We start from the raw sequence: 19,991 nt of genomic DNA on the forward strand, positions 1-19,991 counted from the left end.
CTCAACAATGAAAATGCGTTGTTCTTTCGTGTAGCACTGCATTTTTAATAACCCTGAACTGTCAGCTGTCACGCTGTCTTTTTTTTTTCTCGTTGGCAACACTTTACCGCATATCATCATCATCATCAAATTCCTGCCATGTGCCCTCAAGGGGTGTACAGGATATGACAGTACTACATGAAAAAATTACATCATTACTAACTTCCTATCTACAATTTTCCTCCAAATCAGTCTGTTACTTGTCAAGACTCCAACATTATCAGATCTTATATTTCTATCGTCTAAAGCACTTAGCACTGTATCAATCCACCTATATCTTGGTCTTCCTCTGGGTCGTTTTGCTGCCAACCTGGCAGAGAACACTTGTTTTGCTAATCTTTCCTCTCCCATTCTATTTAAGTGACCATACCATCTGAGATTAGCTCTGCTAACGCATTCCTGGATGCTGACAATGTCAAGTTCTTTCCTAATATCCTCATTTTTAATATGATATTGCCATTGATGCCATCTGTTCACGCCTCTAATCTTTCTCAGGACTCTCATATCTGCGGTCTCCAGTCTTTGGTCAAGTGTTTTACTTCTGACCCAGCTCTCAGATCCATAAGTTAAAATTGGTTTGAACACAGTCTTGTATACAGCTAATTTAGTGTTCCGACTAATTTCTTTCTTATTCCATATGAATTTATTCAATTGACTTCCCATCATACCAGCTTTGCTGATTCTGTTGTCTATTTCTATATTTAGTTTACCATCTTCAGTAAAAATTGTGCCTAAGTAGCTGAAATGTTTTACTTGTTCCACAGGTTCTCCATTCACAACACAGTTGACATTTTCAATGATTCTGCCTATTTTCATTGTCTTTGTCTTTTTATTGCTGACCTTCATACCATATCTATTACAACAGCTATTCAATTTAGTCAGAGAATCTTGCAGACTTGTAGCGGATTTATTTAGAAGTATAACATCATCCGCATAAAGCAAAGAGTTGACATTAACATCTCCAATTTTGATATCAGGTTTAATACCACATTCCTTCATAATGTGATCCATATAGATAATGAATAACAGAGGGGATGATGTACATCCTTGTCTCACACCAGATTTAACATTAAACCATCTTCCTGTACTTCCTTCAATTCTAACTGCTGACTCACAACTCAAATAAAGACTAAGTATTGCTTGATATAATGCCCCATTGACACCATATAACTGCAGCGTATTGAATAGCTTCTCTCTTGGCACCTTGTCATATGCCTTTTCCAAATCGACAAAACTTAAATACAGATCTTTGTTATATTCCCATGCTTTCTCGACTATTTGTCGTAAAGTGAAGATCTGATCCTGACAGCCTCTATTTGGCCTGAATCCAGCTTGTTCTTCACCAAGCTTTTCTTCCACAATTCTTCTCAACCGTTTCTCAAGTATACTTGCATAGATTTTGCCAGGAACACTCAGTAGGGAAATACCTCTGTAATTCTCACATTCAGTTTTATTTCTCTTTTTATATATGGGTACTATGAGAGCTCTACTCCAATCATTGGGAATTCGTCCCTCTGTCCAGGCTTTCTGAACTATGCAGTGCAGCCACTGTAAGACTCTTATACCACCATACTTCAGCATTTCTGGTCGAATATCATCTACCCTGCTGCCTTTCCACATTTCAAGCCTTTGATGGCTTTTTCTACTTCAGGTATGGATATGTATTCCTGACTGCATGCCTGGTTAGTGTTTTTTATCACTGTGCTGTCATCACTGCTTGTTTCATTTAGCAGTTTTTCAAAGTAATTACTCCATACTTCAAGGATATCTTTTTCTCCTGTTTTCATTTCACCTTTATCATCTCTAATTCCTTTTACAGCATTCTTTCCTCCATTCCTAAGCTTCTTCAACAACCTCCAGAATATTTTGCCACCTTCTTGATATTTATTTTCTATATTCTTGCCAAAGTCCTCCCATGACTTTTGTTTAGCTAGTTTTACACACTGTTTAGCTTTCTTACATTTGTCTCTGTATTCTGTAAGAGTAAAAGCTGACTTATTTGCCAGGAACTTTTGATATGCTTTCTTCTTTTCCTTCACTGCCTCTTTAACTTCCTGTGTCCACCAGGGAGTTCTGATTTTTTTATCTTTGCACACAACCTCACCACATGCCTCTCTGGCAGAATCAATCAATGTTTCCTTCAGAGTTTGCCACTGAATCTCCAAGGTTTGATTCCTGTTCTCAAACTCTTTCATTTTCTTTTCAATAATATTTCTGTATTTTAGTCTACAGTTTACATCTGAGAGCTGCTCAACTTTTATTCGCTTTAAAACTTTCTTACATGTTATTCTTTTCAATATGAAATTCAATTTTATCCTGCTCAAGACTAAATAGTGATCACTTCCAATTTCAAATCCTCTGTACACTCTGGTGTCCTGCACCAGGGAGAAAACATCACTATCAACAATAACATAGTCAATGAGACTTTTCTTATTCCTAGCCTCTTCTCTCCATGTGAATTTGTGCACATTTTTATGTTGGAACATGGTGTTAGTAATAACCAGTCCATGTCCTGAGCAGAAATCCAACAGATATTTGCCATTATTATTAGCTTTGCTCTTTTCTCCAAATTTTCCCAAAATATTTTTGTATGTCTCACAATCATTTCCTACTCTACTATTTAGATCCCCAACAAGGACCAACTTTTCCTTTTTCATTGTGTCAGTTGCTTTTTCTAAAGCCTCAAAAAATTCCTCCACTTCTACCTTAGTAGAACCTTCTGTGGGACCATAGGCACAAATAAGTCTCATTGTCCAGTTCCCCATTCTCATATTTGCCCACATTACTCTACTTGAGACTGATTGCCATTCAAGAAGATTAGCCTTGTATTTTGTGTTGAATACTATGGCTACTCCTGCTTTTCCTTGATTGTTATTGCCTGAATATAACATTTTGTATTTATTGCTCAGAAAGATCTCACCAGTTTTGGTCTTTTTTGTTTCAGTCACCCCTATTATGGTCTTCTGTCAGTCAGGGCTTCTGACCTAATGTCCAATCCTCGCCTTCTCGTGGTGCACCCTGTTGGGAATCTACTTTGATACTGAACGAACGAGGATGGGCTGGCAATTTGGGATTTAGCCTACCAAATTGTATTCTTATTGGTTAAACCAAAATTAAAAAATGATGGTACAACATTATACAGCTTTGACCCTTAAGCACCCCCACTTTACTGCATAAATGGCGCTAAATTTAAATCTTGTGTGAATTTTGGGACACCCTGTATATATGTTTGTTTACAGTCCACAAATACTGTAATTCTTTATCAAATTCATAATGTTTTTTTAATAATTATTGAAGCATGAAATATTATCAGCTGTAGACTCTAACAATAATTAAAGTCTTTTTGCCAAGAAAAAGAGAAAATTGGGTTTTGGAAGCATTAAAGGTGAGTGAGTTATCATCCCTTGAAAGATGATATGAAGATAAGTATTTAGGTACTTGAAAACAATGATCCTGAATTGTCATATGAGGAGGAATGGAGATTGCTATCACCATCAATACTGTGAGTAGAGTTTAATAGAAAAGACTGAAGAGAGAAAGAACACCATCCACTATAACATGCAATGAGTGCTCTGATAAAAACTGGCAATCCAATTACAAAGGACAGAAGGAAGACCATATGCCAAGAAGCTATTGATGTCAGATCCTATCAAATTTGATATATCACAGAAATATCAAATGCAACAGCACAAGTTTCTCCAAATCTTTCAATGGCATGTGTGTAGAGGTGAGTGATGTAGGAAAGGAGAAATGTTATGGATCTTGATTGGCAGAATCCATATTTGTGGTCACTGATTAAGTGACAGTTTTCCATGTATTGAAAAAATTGACCACCAACAACCTTCTCTGTTACACCAGACATCAGTGCTGTCTGGTGTAACAGAGGTCTGGAGACCAATAGTTCAATAGTCAGTAGATACTTGTCTGCTTTTTTTGGAATTGGGCCTAATTCTGTGCTGTAGAGTTGATGCTGGCAGAACATAGTGCAGAGACGATAAAGGGCAGGTATTGATTCAAGAGAGCACATCTCACAAGCATAACTGATGGGATATCATTTATTTGTTTTTTATTTTAGCATCGAAACAATCCAAAATTATAATATGCTGCTGTCCCCCTCCTAGACTTCTCTAGCACACCTCTTGAAAAACTAGTTTGAATACTGGGTAGGAATAATGAACTGAGTGAGGAACGAAGACTCTCATTTCAACATGGATAATTTTTCTAACATGGTTAAAATAGGTATCAGAACCTGGAGAATGGAACTGGAAAGGAGGAGTATAAAATCTTGGAGATCTTCTCACTTGGTGTTACTGTAATGCCAATAGATACAAGGTCATAAATGGAGGGGGGAAGGGAATTCCATTACAGATGAAACTTGTATGAGATTATGATCTGAATTATCAAGAGGACAGGCCACCTCCACATTGTACCCAGAAGGAGAAATAAGAAGACATTATTAAAAAAATATCCAGACTGTTGGCTTTTTTTTTTTGTCTTACTCATAAAAGTCATTGAAAAATTTTCCACTTGATTATACTATAAATTAAAGATGCCAATTATATTCTTGGTTTCATCTTTTGTCCAAGTGTAAGCAAACAAAGTTTACATGCAAAGTTGCTTCACAACTGGGCTACTTGTATATAGAGGCTAATGAGTTCACATCAATTGCCTTAGTATCCCATAATGCAACATATATCCTTATGGACATGTAATGCTATATATTATGGGAAGGATCAGTATCCAAACTGGTTTTGACCTTTATTGAGGTCTCATCAGTGAGAGCAAGACACAGAAGTGATACTCAAGTTCAAGTAATGCAAGAGTCATACCAAGAATATAATTTCTTGGCATCTTTAATTTATGATATAACCAAGTGGAAAAACTTTCAACATCTATCTCTAATCTAGAGTATTTTAGTAAAAGGAAATATGACTTCTGCATTATTTCAACCTTGGTATCACTTCTGTGTCTTGCTCCCACTGATGAGACCTCAATAAAGGTCAAAACGAGTCTGACTGAGAGAATGTCAGACTGATTGGCAGTATACTAAGGTAACGGATGTAAAGTTATTAGGCTCTATGTACAAGTAGCTCAGTCGTGAAGTGACTTCACGCGTAAACTTTATTTGGTTACACTTGGACAAAGAATGAAACCAAGAATATAATTTCCTGGCATCTTTAATTTATACCCATAAAAGATTGTAAGCCTATAATACATTAGTATTATGGTTGGGCCAACAATATTTTTTGTCACTTTATTCCTTTTTATTTGTATATTTTATTTTTTTCTTTACACAGTTTGAAAACGTTGCTCTAGAGACCAAACATAGACCTTTTCAAGCCACTTCAGGCCTCCATTAAGTGAGTGAGGTGGTGGTCTCACAACAAATGAAATTCATCTGCCATATAAAGACAATCACAAAACATCCATGCTTAAGGCAGGATTTGAATCCATAGCCTATTGGTTGGAGAGCAGGTGTACGTTAACTACTACTTAGCCATCTAGGCCAGAAAAAAAGAATGTCAGGTATGCATGTCAGCAGATGAACAACCTGTTTTAGGAAACTGCTTCCAACAAATAAGCCAGCTTCTTTTCTCTTCTTGACATTAAAGTCAAGGTAGATGACTTCATTGTTGAGGATAGCTGGATTTCAAGAAATCAAGCTTCGAGAATAAGAATTCAGAATGATTATTTTGAATTTGGAAAGCAGTAAGAATAGTAGATGAATGATGCATACTGAGGTAGGAAATCTTAAATCACAGAAGGTAAAAAAGAGGAGATTCAAAATTTAGGCATCCTCTGGTAAGGAATACTGAAGTGTATAAAAGCATACATAGCACTCTTGCAGTGGAAGGAATCATACAGGATATAGTGTGGACAGTTAAAATGGACTGTGGTTTGTTGTTGCAGTAATCTGGGGTTTGGTGAATATTGTTGAAGTGAATGGGGAAGCTTTTTTTTTTCTTTTTCTTTTGAAAAAGTTATTGAGATTTTTAAATTTCTGATTTTTTGAGGATGATATGTTTTTCATTTTAATTACAATAAAATATCTATTTGAGTATTTTGTCATGTTAGTGTATAAGAGGAGAAGAGAAAAAGAGCAACAAGTAGTGGGAGGAAACAGATTCTTAGACATGCTGCTCAAACAGAGAGCAACCAGTCTCCATATCTTAATGTATCCTCAACAGTGCTCCCCACATATGACTACACAGTCTCTCTCTCTGAGCACGATTTGGCAGTGTAGATGGAAGATGTGCCATCTGTTTGGGAAGGCAACAATACCCATTACCATAAATAACTTTTTTTATTAAAAGACCAGAAGATAAATGATAAAATATATATACAAAGAGCCAACAAGTTTCACTAGCCACTGTCTAGCATTTTCAAGGCTGAACTGGTGTGAAAACAAATGCATTGAGTTATATTTCAAAAAACATACACTTTAGTAACTGCTAGGCCGTTACATTTGATTATTCTGTTGGAAGGCGTGCATGTGTTCGAAAGCTTCAGTCAGATACTGGTACATGACCACGTGTTTTATAGTTGTTTGCATATTGTAATTCTGTTGAACTGAGAGAGATGATGAGATTTTTCCATATGTCTTTAAGAACAATGCCCTGATTTCTATTTAAATTATTGCCTGTGCGTAATACCACAGCTGCTTCTTTTAAAGTTCTGTATCTGTAGTCATTCTCGATGTAAGGCATAGAACTGTTTTTCCAATCTATAACGTGATTTGATGTTGAGAAATGATGTGCTAAACCAGATGTGATGATTCTATTATGATTGACATCTCCCACATGTTCCTTCTGTCTTATTTCAAAACTTCTCGAAGTCTGACCAATGTAAGAAAGGCCACACGTGCATGGAATTTCGTATACTCCAGGACATTTGAAGAAAGGTACCTCATCTTTAGGTGATCCTAAGATTTGTCTGATCATGGTAGTTGGTTTAAAAACCACTCTGATGTTATGAGCTTTTAACATTCTTGCCAATTTTGTGGAAACTGAATTAATATATGGAATGACAGCTGTGGACACATATTGGGGTACTGTAACACGTTGTTGGTGGTTATCTTTAAATAGCCATTTGTTTAAAATGTTAGAAGGGTATCCATTAAGCGATAGAGTGTTAGATATTAGTGACAGTTCTCTCTGTATCTCTGTTTCTTTTGAAATCGACCTTAAGGCTCTATTACGAAGCATGTGAATGATGCTGTGTTTTTGTGATCTATGATGGTTGGACGAATAATGTAGATATCTACCAGTATCTGTGGGTTTCCTGTAAATGGACAGTTGGAAATTGTTATCTTCTTTTTTTACTAGGATGTCAAGAAAAGGAAGTTCTTTGTTCTTCTCTAGTTCTATAGTGAATTTGATTTTGTTCAGAAATACGAGAAGGTTTTCCATGGTGTCTTTCCAGATGATGAACACGTCATCGACATATCTCCACCAAATTGATGGTTTTGGTACAATGGTGGAAAGAATATCCTTTTCAAGTTTTTCCATAAAAAGGTCTGCGCATGGTGGTGACAGAGGGCTACCCATGGCTAGTCCTTCCAATTGTTTGTATACAGTGTTGTTGAATTTGAAGAAATTTGAATTCAGGCAATGATGAAACAGTTGCGTGATGTCTTGAGGGAAAAGATCTTGCAGAATGTTAACTACCTCTACGATCGGTACATTAGTGAATAAGGACACTACATCCAGACTAGCCATAATGTCCGTTTCTGATATTTTAATACTCTTGATTTTTTCTACAAAATGTTGAGAGTTTTTAATGTAGGTCTCTGTGTGTCTAATTGTTCCTTTCATTAATTTTGCCAGATGCTTTGCTAGTAGGTATGTAGGTGATGATCTTCCATCAACTATTGGACGAAGAGGAACATTTTCTTTATGAATCTTGGGAGCTCCATAAAGGCGTGGAGTGATAGGATGTAATGATTTAAGTTGTTTTTTAAGTTCATCCGACCAGCCGGTCATATTGCGGATAAGAGCGTTAGTCTCCAGATGATTACTCATGATGGGATTTTTATCTAAGACTTGGTAAGTGGAAATGTCTGCTAGTAACAAATTAATCTTGTCGAAGTAATCTTTGGAGTTAAGAATGACCGTTGAATTTCCTTTATCGGCTTTTGTTATTATAATGTCTTTGTTGTTACTGTAAGTTGCGGCGAGCTTTCTTATCATAAGGAGTGTATTAGGTATTGGTGGTTTTGCTGAAGCAAGAATAATCGTACTCTTGAACCTGATCGCATTTGCTGTAGCCTCCGGAAGAGGAAAAAGACTTTTTTCTATCCCACATATGAAATCCATTTTAGGGATAAAATTAGGGGAGATGGCAAAGTTGAAACCCTTTTTTAGGATTTCTGATTCGTGATTAGAAAGCTTGTGATCTGAAAAGTTAAAAATCACTTTGTTGTTAGGCAGGCTGTGATGCGACTGGAATTTTTTCTTATATAGAAATTCGAATTTCTTAATTTGTCTAATTTTACTCATTGTGAAAGTTTTTTCATAGCTACGATGTAATACTTGATTACCCGGGTTCAGTCCCTGAATCTGATGGTAATGTTTTTGAGTGACTTCCTGTCAGTCAGTTGGAGTCAACAAAACTATTTTACTGCTGTACCCTCAGAAAAGGAGTCCTCAATTGGTTTTACATGCCCTTGATGAGTATCACTCAACAATGAATGCAAGAAAGGCTGGGAATACAGAAGCTGGAATCTCTGCTCTGGGGAAATCAACGATAGCATTAACCATTCTGGTCCTAATAGCAAGGTATTAATGCTTCACCGGGTAATGATCATCTACCATGGCAGGGCCACTGGTATTTCCAACAACTAAAAAGTTATCTTATGACAGCAGGAATGCTCACTGGTAACACCAGCATTTCTTTGCTGGAAATGGGCCACACACTCAAGAAAGCAGAGTTAACTTCACTAGGAGATGCATCACTAGCTTGTTAGAGGTCGTATATTAAAATATAGTTATTATGATGTATTATAATTTTATGTATTATTTATAATGTACTATAAATATATCATAATATAATTTTAATTCAATGCAGTGTTTGAGTTGGCATATACTTCTATGTATTACATACCGATAAATCAGTGCATATAACACGAGGTAGCTAGTCCTATGTTTGATTTTAACCTGAACAATTTCATACAACGAAGAACATGAAACACTGGTGAAGTGAAATTGGTGTAAATGTATTCACTGGTTCATGTAAACATTCAAACAAGAGCTAAGCAAATGATGTAGCATCCGAAGAAGATAATGTAAATAAGAGGTCATCAGTAGACATGAAATACAGCTTGAATTTAAATAGTATGTGGACACAGTTCATCTTAATAATTTTATTTTTGAATATGATAAATATTTTCTCAGTGATGGACGGATGACCTATGAAAGGTATGACATGAGATGGTGAACATTGGATAACGACAGACAGAACTGGGATGTAAAGGGGGGGGACTATATCCAGCAGTGGATGGAAAGACACTAAAGAAGAAGGGTTCAGTAGTATTTAAACTATAAAACCTGGAGTCCAGATGACTGGAAACATAATTTGGAGCAACAATTCTTGCTACAGTCTGTTTTTATCAGATGGAAGAACCTCGACCTGGAAAGAGCCTGTCCAACATTATGAACAAGAGTCACTGTCCCATCTGTAAATATGATGATTCAAATGTGATGGTCTGTGCTTGTTTTTGTAGTATGGAATTAGTACACTGTTTTTTTTTATTGATATTGCCATGAACAGAGAGGTGTACCTCCACATTCTATAATGCTGCACTTCTTAATCTTATGGAATTCTACTGAGCCTAGAGCTATATTACATAAAAATACAAAATTAATAACAGAAAAACTCACATAAAAAGATAATTTAATAGTATACTATCACACATTGTGATATTCACCTTGAAGGAATTGAGTAGAACCATATCACTTACACATTATTCTACATATTCTTCACAAAGTGTTATATACTGTTGCATCATTTGCAATCCTCTGAGAAAAGTCTTTCCCTTGTTGCACAAACCAGTTCCTCAGCTGCGGATATGACTTCATCCATGGTAAATTTTGTTCCTTTCAAGTGTTTCTTTAAATTTTGCAATAGGAAACGGATGGGGCCAGGTCTGGCAAATAAGGTGAGTTAGGCAAACATTGAAAGCCCAAGTTGTGTATTGTCTGTTGAGTTTCATGAGCAGTGTGAGCAGATGTGTTGTCCTGCAAAAGTAACATGCCTCTGCTCAGATGGTCACAGTGCTTTTCCTTCAGTACCGCCTTAAATTCCTTCAGATGTTGAATAAACTGCTATTGTAACAGTTTCACCTTTTTTTTTTGAGGTACTTAGTAAGGATTACACCACCCATATTCCAAAAGATAATGGCAGGAACCTTCCCTGCTGACTTTTGGGTTCATAACTTCTTTGTGTTTCAATAAGGAAATACTATGAGTAGGCATATTTAAATAAATTATAATACCGGAATTAACTCGTAAAATATTATTTATTAGTATAATTTTTGCCTGAGTATCAAAGGCATCTTCAGTACAAAGTTACAAAGCTAATGGAACAATAACTGACAATTCAAAAAGGCGCCACCTAAGTATCTAATGTAAGATAACTAAAAAAGGTCATTAACCTAACTTATTAATAATAAAAAAAAATAAAAAATTACATAAAATAAAAATAAATAAATAATTAAATAATATATATATATATATTAGGGGGGCTACATCCCTCCCCTAGCACCTACAGTGCCCCCCCATTTTGGTCTGAATATTACAGACCATCTTCAGTGGCTACATAGGAATAGTTTTAAAAAATAAGGAGGAATATGAAAAATTGATCATTCACACATAGAACAAGCTGTGTGATGTCATATCGCTAAGTATTAGAAGAGTAAACATTCTAAAGTCATAATTAAAGATATTAATTGTAATCTTTCCTACTATGGACAAACTGGACGTTCTATAGAAAAAAGAATTCAAGAGCATCAGTCATCAATTCAACACAACAAACCTGAGAAATCTGGATTAGCTCAGCATGGATTAGAAACAAGCCACAACATCCTTTGGTCCAAGACTCTCCTCCTACACAAATGTTGCTACAAATTTGAACGTTTATTTAAAGAAAGTGTGAAGGCCTTACTTCACGTCCTAACTTGAATCATAATGACTGTATATCTATATCAAAAATTTGGGAAAGTTTAATCAGGATAACACATTAATTTTTTTTTTGTTGTAAATTTCCTATATTAGTCTAATGTTATTTAAGATTGTTATATGAATTTCTGAATTAATATCTTTAATTATGACTTTAAAAATGTTTACTCTTCTAATACTTAGCGATATGACATCACGCGGCTCGTTCTATGTGTGAATGATCAATTGTTCGTATTCCACCTTGTTTTTTAAAACTATTTCTATGTAGCCACTGAAGATGGTCTGTAATATTCAGACCGAAATATTTGGCAAATTAAACATTATTCTTGTGTAAAAGTGTATATATTTCTATACTAATAAATAATATTTTACGTGAGTTAATGCAGGTATTATAATTTATTTAAATAAAGAAATTCTTTGGTAGTGGAGAACCTTTGTGTCGTCACTCCATTGAGTGTTGTTTGGTCTCTGGATCATAGTGATGAAGCCATGTTTTTCATCAGCAGTTCACAAATTATATATTTGGTTTAATCCTTTATCCAAGTGCAAGCAAACAAATTTTGCACCTGAAGTAATTTCAGGATGGGGGAAACTCCTGCCAAAGGTGGTATGACTTCACTTGCCTTAGTATCCCATAATGCAAAGCAATCTCCTTACGGACAGGTATAATGCTATGCATTAAGCAAAGGGTCACTACTCAGACCGGTTTCGACCTTTATTGAGGTCTCATCAGTAGGAGCCAGACCCAGAGGTGGTGATACCAAGGTGGAAGTAATGCAGTCATATGCGAAGTCATACCACCTTTGCCATGAGTTGCCCCAGTCCTGAAATTACTTCAGGCACAAACTTTGTTTGCTTACACTTCGATAAAGGATTAAACCAAATATATAATTCATAGCATAACCAAGTGAAAAAAAAATAAAAAAATAAAATTCCATCAGCTATCTCTAATCCAGAGAATTTTAATAATAAGGTGTGACACCTTTTGGCAACTCGTATACATTACTTCCACCTTGGTGTCACCACCTCTGGGTCTGGCTCTCACTGATGAGACCTCAAAAAAGGTTGAAACCGGTCTGGGTAGAGACCCTTCCTTTAATGCATAGCATTATACATATCCACAAGGAGATGTGCTTTGCATTATGGAATACTAAGCAAGTAATGTGAAGTCATACCACCTTTGCCACAAGTTGCCCCAGTCCTGAAATTACTTCAGGCGCAAACTTTGTTTGCTTGTACTTGGATAAAGGATTAAACCAAATATATAATTCATAGCATAACCAAGTGGGAAAAAAAAAAAAAATTCCACCAGCAGTCACAATATACGAGCCAAACAATTTGCAGGTAATTTTTCAAAATGACCCAAAATCCCTTGATATGACAGCACATGCTCTCTCTTTTCATCAGCATTCAAGCATTTGAAGACCCACTTCGCTGAGAGCTTCTGCATATGCAGATGTTGACAGATAATGACCCCAACTTGTTCCCAGATATCCCCAGTCTTTGCAATGTTTTTGGCCAGTATTCATCTATCATCAAGGATCATGGCATACACTGCATCAATGTTTTCAGGTGTGATTGTTGTGGAAGGTCTTCCTGACCTGGGGGCATCTGTTGTCTGAGAATGCTCAATTTTAAACATTGATATTTAAACTGCTGAATATGCTGGGGGAACAGTCCCCTAAATTAGAAATTCGAAGACACACCTCTGTGTCTTCGAATTTCTTCAAAACATGTCTTCTTATATAGCCTAAAAGAAAAAGAACAAATTATTACAATTTGATGAAACATGGGAGTTAAAGGGTTTTAAGATATGTTCTTTCTTGTGGTTATATCAGTTGCTTTAATATCATTTTTGTTCTAGGTGTTTATCAGAACTTTTCAGCCCCCCCCCCCCTTGTAGAGGGCTTACATATCAAAAAAATAACATTTTGATCTTTGTGCATTTCTTACATGTTTCAATATGCTTCACAACATATCTGTAAAGCTAAGTTATTAAAAAACTATGACCTGAAGGTCCAAATGACTGAAAATATCTTACTTCAGATCAAAAAACAAACATAAAAAATAATAAAAATATTAACTTACATGCTTCAAAAGCAACCTTATATGTTCTGCATTACCACATGATGCACTCCAATGTAAGGCTGTATACTATTAAAAAAAAAAAAGTAATTGCATCATCATATAAATATCAGAAATCATACTAATTACTAAAATTTTACTAACTGAGACTTACCTGATAGATAAAGTGGAGATATATAGTCAACTCCTACTACAGAAAACTGATGGAATCACAAGAATAGTTTCTTATAATGGATAGCTTGCTATAATGAATTTCCTCTGATATGACATTGCATTTGTGAAACACTGGGGTGGGATTTTTCAGTAGTTTAATAATGGAAATGAGAAAACAGAAAATTTAATTATCCTATTTGTTCTTGAGGACTAAAGTCTAAAATTCTAAAAGACTAAAGTCTAAAATTCTTAAGAACTGATTTTCAAGTCTTTCAAGCTGATAGTTTCTTACACCCTTCACAATGTAAGAAACTATTCTAAATTTGGTTGAATGCTGCAACTTATACAGCAATCTGGATGTTAAGAAAGAAAAACCAGTGAAACCAGGATGAAAATAAACATCAAGAGAGAAAGACTAAAACTGATAATGAAAAACCTCACAATAAAAGGTGAAGATATAGTAAAATATAAAGAATAATTTGAAGAAATAATAGAAAGAAAGGTTAGAGTGAGAGAAGTATGTATGAATCAGACTTATCGGACAGAAATGAGGAAACAGTTTCAATAATAATAAAAGTTATAAATTTTAAGAAAATTATTACCAGCAAATAGAACATCTAGAAAAAACTAACTTTATCGACTTGATCTAATACTAGTAGAGAGGCTATTCATAACTATGTTTTTTCAGGAAATTACAATGTATACTGAATATTAACTATAAATAATTTTAATTATTATACTTCCAAGAATTTGGCAATGTTACATTGCCATCATCAGGGTTAAAATGAAGAAAGGTCACCTTTCTTCAGCTTAAATGAAGCTGAAGAAAGGTGACCAATGTTGTGCCTAGAGTCCTAACTGGCACCCTCTAGTGGGCTAAATTGGGTGGTCTTGGCTGTTGGGCTGAAGATGAGTGCTTCTCAAATTTCAGGCAGTTTCGTGCACCCAAATTTGTTGAGGTTTAGAAAGTTTCTCAGGGTTGAGGCAGATTCCAGGAATGTCCTCTCATATTTCCTGAGATATAACAGAGTGGCCTTCTTCCAGCATATCCTGTCCAGAGTGGATGTAGTCCATATGATCAGAAATTCTGAAATTGGCTGTCCTGCCTGTTTGGCCATAGCAGGACAATTTGTAACAGCAAGGGACTTGGTAGGTCTAGGGAATTGTGGCTGGTCTTTGGTGGAACAGATAAGGGATGCCAATTTTTTATGTCATCTGTAAGTGGTTGTAAGGTTGCATTTCTGTAGGATTTTTTGTTAATTTTTTTGGAAGTTCCCCAGATATATGAAATGGTGATAGATTTTGTGTAATTTCTGCTCTGAAAGGGGGGTGTGTGGGGGGGGGGTGCGGTTACAGGGTTTTAATATTTTGTGGAAGTTGTAGCCATTGGCTAAGAAAGTGCTGAGAATATAATCAAGTTCGGTAGTTAGGGGACTGCTATCAGAACTGATTAATTTTGCCCTGTTATATGCATAGAGAAAATTGTTTTAATGGACAGTTTGCTTAAGTGAATTTTCTTTACTTAAGCAAACTATCTATATATTGTGAGTCAAATGTATTTTGTTAAAATAACAAATCCCTTTCCTTTTGGCAAGTGGAATCTGATGATGATATTGAGTATTTTTCTGATGTTCATCTATAATATTATAGTATACAAGAATATTATAGTGTCATTTATTCAGAGTATGGTATAACAAACAAACATTATATTTAATCCATCAGTGAATGAAGTATTAGTAAAATGATTTCGTGCAAATTACTAGACTTGATGAACTTCCGATGATAAGTCTTGCATTTCTATGGATCTAGAAATGATACTAAAATATGCCCCTGTGAGAGTACTTTAGTTTTGACACCCAAACGGTCAGTCTGCTATGAAAATTGATAAAATGCCAAAGGAACTAATGGTAAGCAATTTAAGTAAAGTCAGTGACTAGCATGCTCCAGTAAGAGCTTTTCAATAGTATATTATACTGGGCTAATTTATTATTAGATATAGGTATTTATAAGAATAAAGAAAAATAAATTTTATTATTGCAAATATCTCAGCCAGAAATTAAGTGAGCCAGCATCAGTGCATCAGCATAATCACAAGGTGAAGTTAGAACAACGCTCCACCTTGTGATTATGCTGATGCACTGTTGATGGCTAGTTAATTTCTAGCCAAAATATTTGCAACACTAAAAATTATTATTCATTAACTTTATGAATATGCATATCTAATAATCTTTACTTTGGGGTGCTTAAGGGTCAAAGCTACATAACTGAGAGGAAACCTCCACATAGCCTTTAAAGGAATGCAGAGAACAATCAGGGCTTCTGACCTAATGACCAATCCTCACCGTCTCGTGGTGCACCCTGTTAGGTATCTACCTGGATAATGAACGAACGAGGATGGGCTGGCATGAAATTCTGTCATGTGACAACATGACAGAATTTCATGCCAGCTGGGGCATTGCTCGATTAAACAAGGCCACCCATTGTTTTCGCCAGGGAACCAGGATAAACAGCAAAAAGTCAGCTACTGGAACAAATCCTAAAACCCACCCTAACTCAACATCACCAGAGTTCAAGATTGGTACTATCAACATAAGAAGCCTGAATGGCAAAGAAATGGAGCTAGCTGAGGATTGCATAAGTACCAGATCGACATATAGGGGTGACTGAAACAAAAAAAACAAAAACTGGTGAGATCTTTCTGAGCAATATATACAAAATGTTATATTCAGGAAACGGCAATCAAGGAAAGCAAGGAATAGCCATAGTATTCAACACTAAATCTTCTTGAATGGCAGGCAGTCTCAAGCAGAGTGATGTTGGCAAATATGAGAATGGGAAACTGGACAATGAGACTTTTGTGCCTATGGTCCCACAGAAGATTCTACTAAGGTAGAAGTGGAGGAATTTTTTGAGCCTTTAGAGAAAGCAACTGACACGGTGAAAAAGGAAAAGTTGGTCCTCGTTGGGAATCTAAATAGCAGAGTAGAAAATGATTGTCAGACATACAAAAATATACTGGGAAAATTAGGAGAAAAGAGTAAAGCTAATAATAATGGCAAATATCTGTTTAGTTTCTGCTCAGGAACATGGACTGGTTATTACTAACACAATGATCCATGTGAATTTATGCACATAAAAATGTGCATAAATTCACATGGATCGAAGAGGCAAGGAATAAGAAAAGTCTCATTGACTATGTTATTGTTGATAGTGATGTTTTCTCCCTGGTGCAGGACACCAGAGCGTACAGAGAATTTGAAATTGGAAGTGATCACCATTTAGTCTTGAGCAGGATAAAATTGAATTCCATATTAAAAAGAAGAACATGTAAGAAGGTTTTAAAGTGAATAAAAAGTTTGAGCAGCTCTCAGATGTGAACTGTAGACTAAAGTACACAAACACGATTGAAAAAAAAATTAAAAAGTTTGAGAACAGGAACCAAACCTTGGAAATTCAGAGGCAAGCCCTGAAGGAAACACTGATTGATTCAGCCAGAGAGACATGTGGTGAGGTTGTCTGCAAGGATAGACAAATCAGAACACCATGGTGAACACAGGAAGTTAAAGAGGCAGTGAAAGAAAAGAAGAAAGCATATCAAAAGTTCCAGGTAAATAAGTCAGCTTGTGGTCTTAGAGAATATAGAGCCAAATGTAAGAAAGCTAAACACTGTGTAAAACTAGCTAAAAAAAAGTCATGGGAGGACTTTGGTAAGAACATATATCGAGAAGTGGCAAGATATTCTGGAGGTTGTTGAAGAAGCTCAGAAATGGAGGAAAGAGTGCTGTAAAAGGAATTAGAGATAATAAAAGTGATATGAAAACTGGAGAAACAGATATGTTCGAAGTATGGAGTAATTACTTTGAAAAATTGCTAAATGAAACAAGCAGTGATGACAGCACAGTGGTAAAAAACACTGACCAGGCATGCAGTCAGGAATACATATACATACTTGAAGTAGAAAAAGCCATCAAAAGCCTGAAATATGGACAGGCAGCAGGAGTAGATGATATTCAACCAGAAATGCTCAAGTATGGAGGTATAAAAGTCTTACAGTGGCTGAACTGCATAGTTCAAAGGACTGGACAGAGGGACGAATTCCTGATGATTGGAGTAGAGCTCTCGTGGTACCCTATATAAAAAAGGAAATATATCTGAATGTGAGAATTACAGATATATTTCCCTACTGAGTGTTGCTGGAAAGATTTATGCATGTATACTTGAAAAACAACTAAGAAAAATTGTGGAAGGGAAGTTTGGTGAAGAACAAGCTGGATTCAGGCCAAACAGAGGTTGTCAGAATCAGATTTTCACTTAAAGTCAGATAGTTCAGAAATCATGGGAATATAACAAAGATCTGTATTTAAGTTTGTTTCGCAGATCTGGAAAAGGCATATGACAAGGTGCCAACAGAGAAGCTATTCAAAATGCTACAGTTATATGGTCAATGGGGCATTATATCAAGCAATACTTAGTCTTTATTTGAGTTGTACGTCAGCAGTTAGAATTGAAGGAAGTACAGGAAAGTGGTTTAATGTTAAATCTGGTGTCAGACAAGAATGTACATTATCCCCTCCGTTATTCTTTATCTATATGGATCACATCATGAAGGAAAGTGTTATTAAACCTGATATCAAAATTGAAGATGTTAATGTCAGCTCTTTGCTTTATGCGGATGATGTTATACTTCTAAATAAATCCGCTACAAGTCTGCAAGATTCTCTGACTAAAGTGAATAACTGTTGTAATAGATATGGTATGAAGGTAGCAATAACAAGACAAAGACAATGAAAAAAGGCAGAAACATCAGCAATATCAATTCCATTGTGAATGGAGAACCAATAGAACAAGTAAAACATTTCAGATACTTAGGCACGATTTTTAGTGAAGATGGTAAATTAAATATGGAAATAGACAACAGAATCAACAAAGCTGATATGGTAGGAAGTCAACTGAATAAATTTAAATGGAATAAGAGAGAAATTAGCTGTATACAAGACAGTGTTCAAAGCAACTTTAACTTATGGATCTGAGAGCTGGGTCAGAAGTAAAACACTTGACCAAAGACTAAAGACCGCAGATATGAGAGTGCTGAGAAAGATCAGGGGCATGAACAGATGGCATCAATGGCAATATCATATTAAAAACGAGGATATTAGGAAAGAACCTGACCTTGTCAGCATCCAGGAATGCGTTAGCAGAGCTAATCTCAGGTGGTATGGTCACTTAAACAGAATGCGAGAAGAAAGATTAGTAAAACAAGTGTTCTCTGCCAGGTTGGCAGGAAAAAGACCCAGAGGAAGACCAAGATATAGGTGGATTGATATGGTAAAAAGTGCCTTAGACCACGCTTCCCAAACTATGGGCCGCTAGTTTTGTTAAGGGAGCCCGTGAAATAATGAAAACAAATTTAAAATGTTTTAAAACTAATAAGATAAATAATATCTATCTATATAAAAATATAAGATAATGTTGCATGTCAAATGTGTATGTAAGATGCTAAAAATGTAATATTGCATTTGATTTTTGTAATATTCGCTGTGTATGTTTTGTATTGAATATGAATGCAATAAATATTATAATAATATATGTCTGTATTACGATTTTTTTTTTCCCGATGGGGACCATGATTAATTTTTCCAAAGGGGCATCCATAAGTTTGGGAAGAACTGCCTTAGACGATAGAAATATAAGATCCGATAATGTTGGAGTCTTGACAGGTAACAGACTGATTTGGAGGAAAATTGTAGATATGAAGTTAGTAATGATGAAATTTTTCATGTAGTAGTATCATATCCTGTACACCTCTTGAGGGTATATATCAGGAATTTGATGATGATGAATAATCTTTACTAAGAGACAAATGCCATTAAATACTGTACTATTTGTTATAATGGTATTTATTGTCATGAGAGTCAATTGTAATTCTATATATATATTTTTTTGTTTTTTTTTTTGAAACTAAGAATATAATTTCTTGGCATTTTTAATTTTTTGTAATTCTAATTGTCAAGATGGTTCTAGTCAGCATTTTGACAATTTATGTTAAATTAGTACCGATTGTTATTTTCTGATTAGATTATGCCAAAGCAATTAAGATCATTAGGTGAGTGTATTATGTCTGTAAACTGAATTGATTACTTACTAATTAATCAACGATTTTGAAGTTCTATAAAGAGTACAAAAACCTATCCTAGTGCAGATATTGCTTCTGATCATAACCTACTGGTGGCAGAGTTACAACTTAGACTGAAAGCTATGCTTAAGAAACATCAGCAAAAAAGGTTTGATTTGGGAAAATTAAAAAACACAGAGATAAGAAGCAAATTGAGTCAAGATCTGAATCTAGCACTAAGCCCTAGGACCAGATAGAATACCAGCAGAAATAGTAAAGTTATTAGAAGGTGACAACATTAACATATTAGTAAAGCTATTTAATAAGATCTACGATACAGGCATAATCCCTCAAGACTGGTTACAGTCGACCTTCATCATGCTACCTAAAAAAGTAAATGCGAAAACTTGTAATGACTATAGAATGAT

At 35.4% G+C, this 19,991-nt stretch overlaps 1 protein-coding gene across 1 annotated transcript in view; it reads right to left on the reverse strand.

Moving 5' to 3' along the window:
* Positions 1-19,991, reverse strand: part of LOC150099483 (inversin-like) — a 42,229-nt gene that overhangs the window by 13,873 nt on the left and 8,365 nt on the right. The window contains exon 4 of the mRNA XM_090403443.1: positions 13,302-13,367. Coding sequence (XP_090259569.1) covers positions 13,302-13,367 — 66 coding nt within the window. The remainder of the gene's footprint in view (positions 1-13,301; positions 13,368-19,991) is intronic.

Source organism: Typopeltis vanoorti, chromosome 14 (assembly GCF_054136105.1).
Source record: "Typopeltis vanoorti isolate ZY-2024b chromosome 14, IOZ_Tvanoo_1.0, whole genome shotgun sequence".
NCBI classification, from domain to species: domain Eukaryota; kingdom Metazoa; phylum Arthropoda; class Arachnida; order Uropygi; family Thelyphonidae; genus Typopeltis; species Typopeltis vanoorti.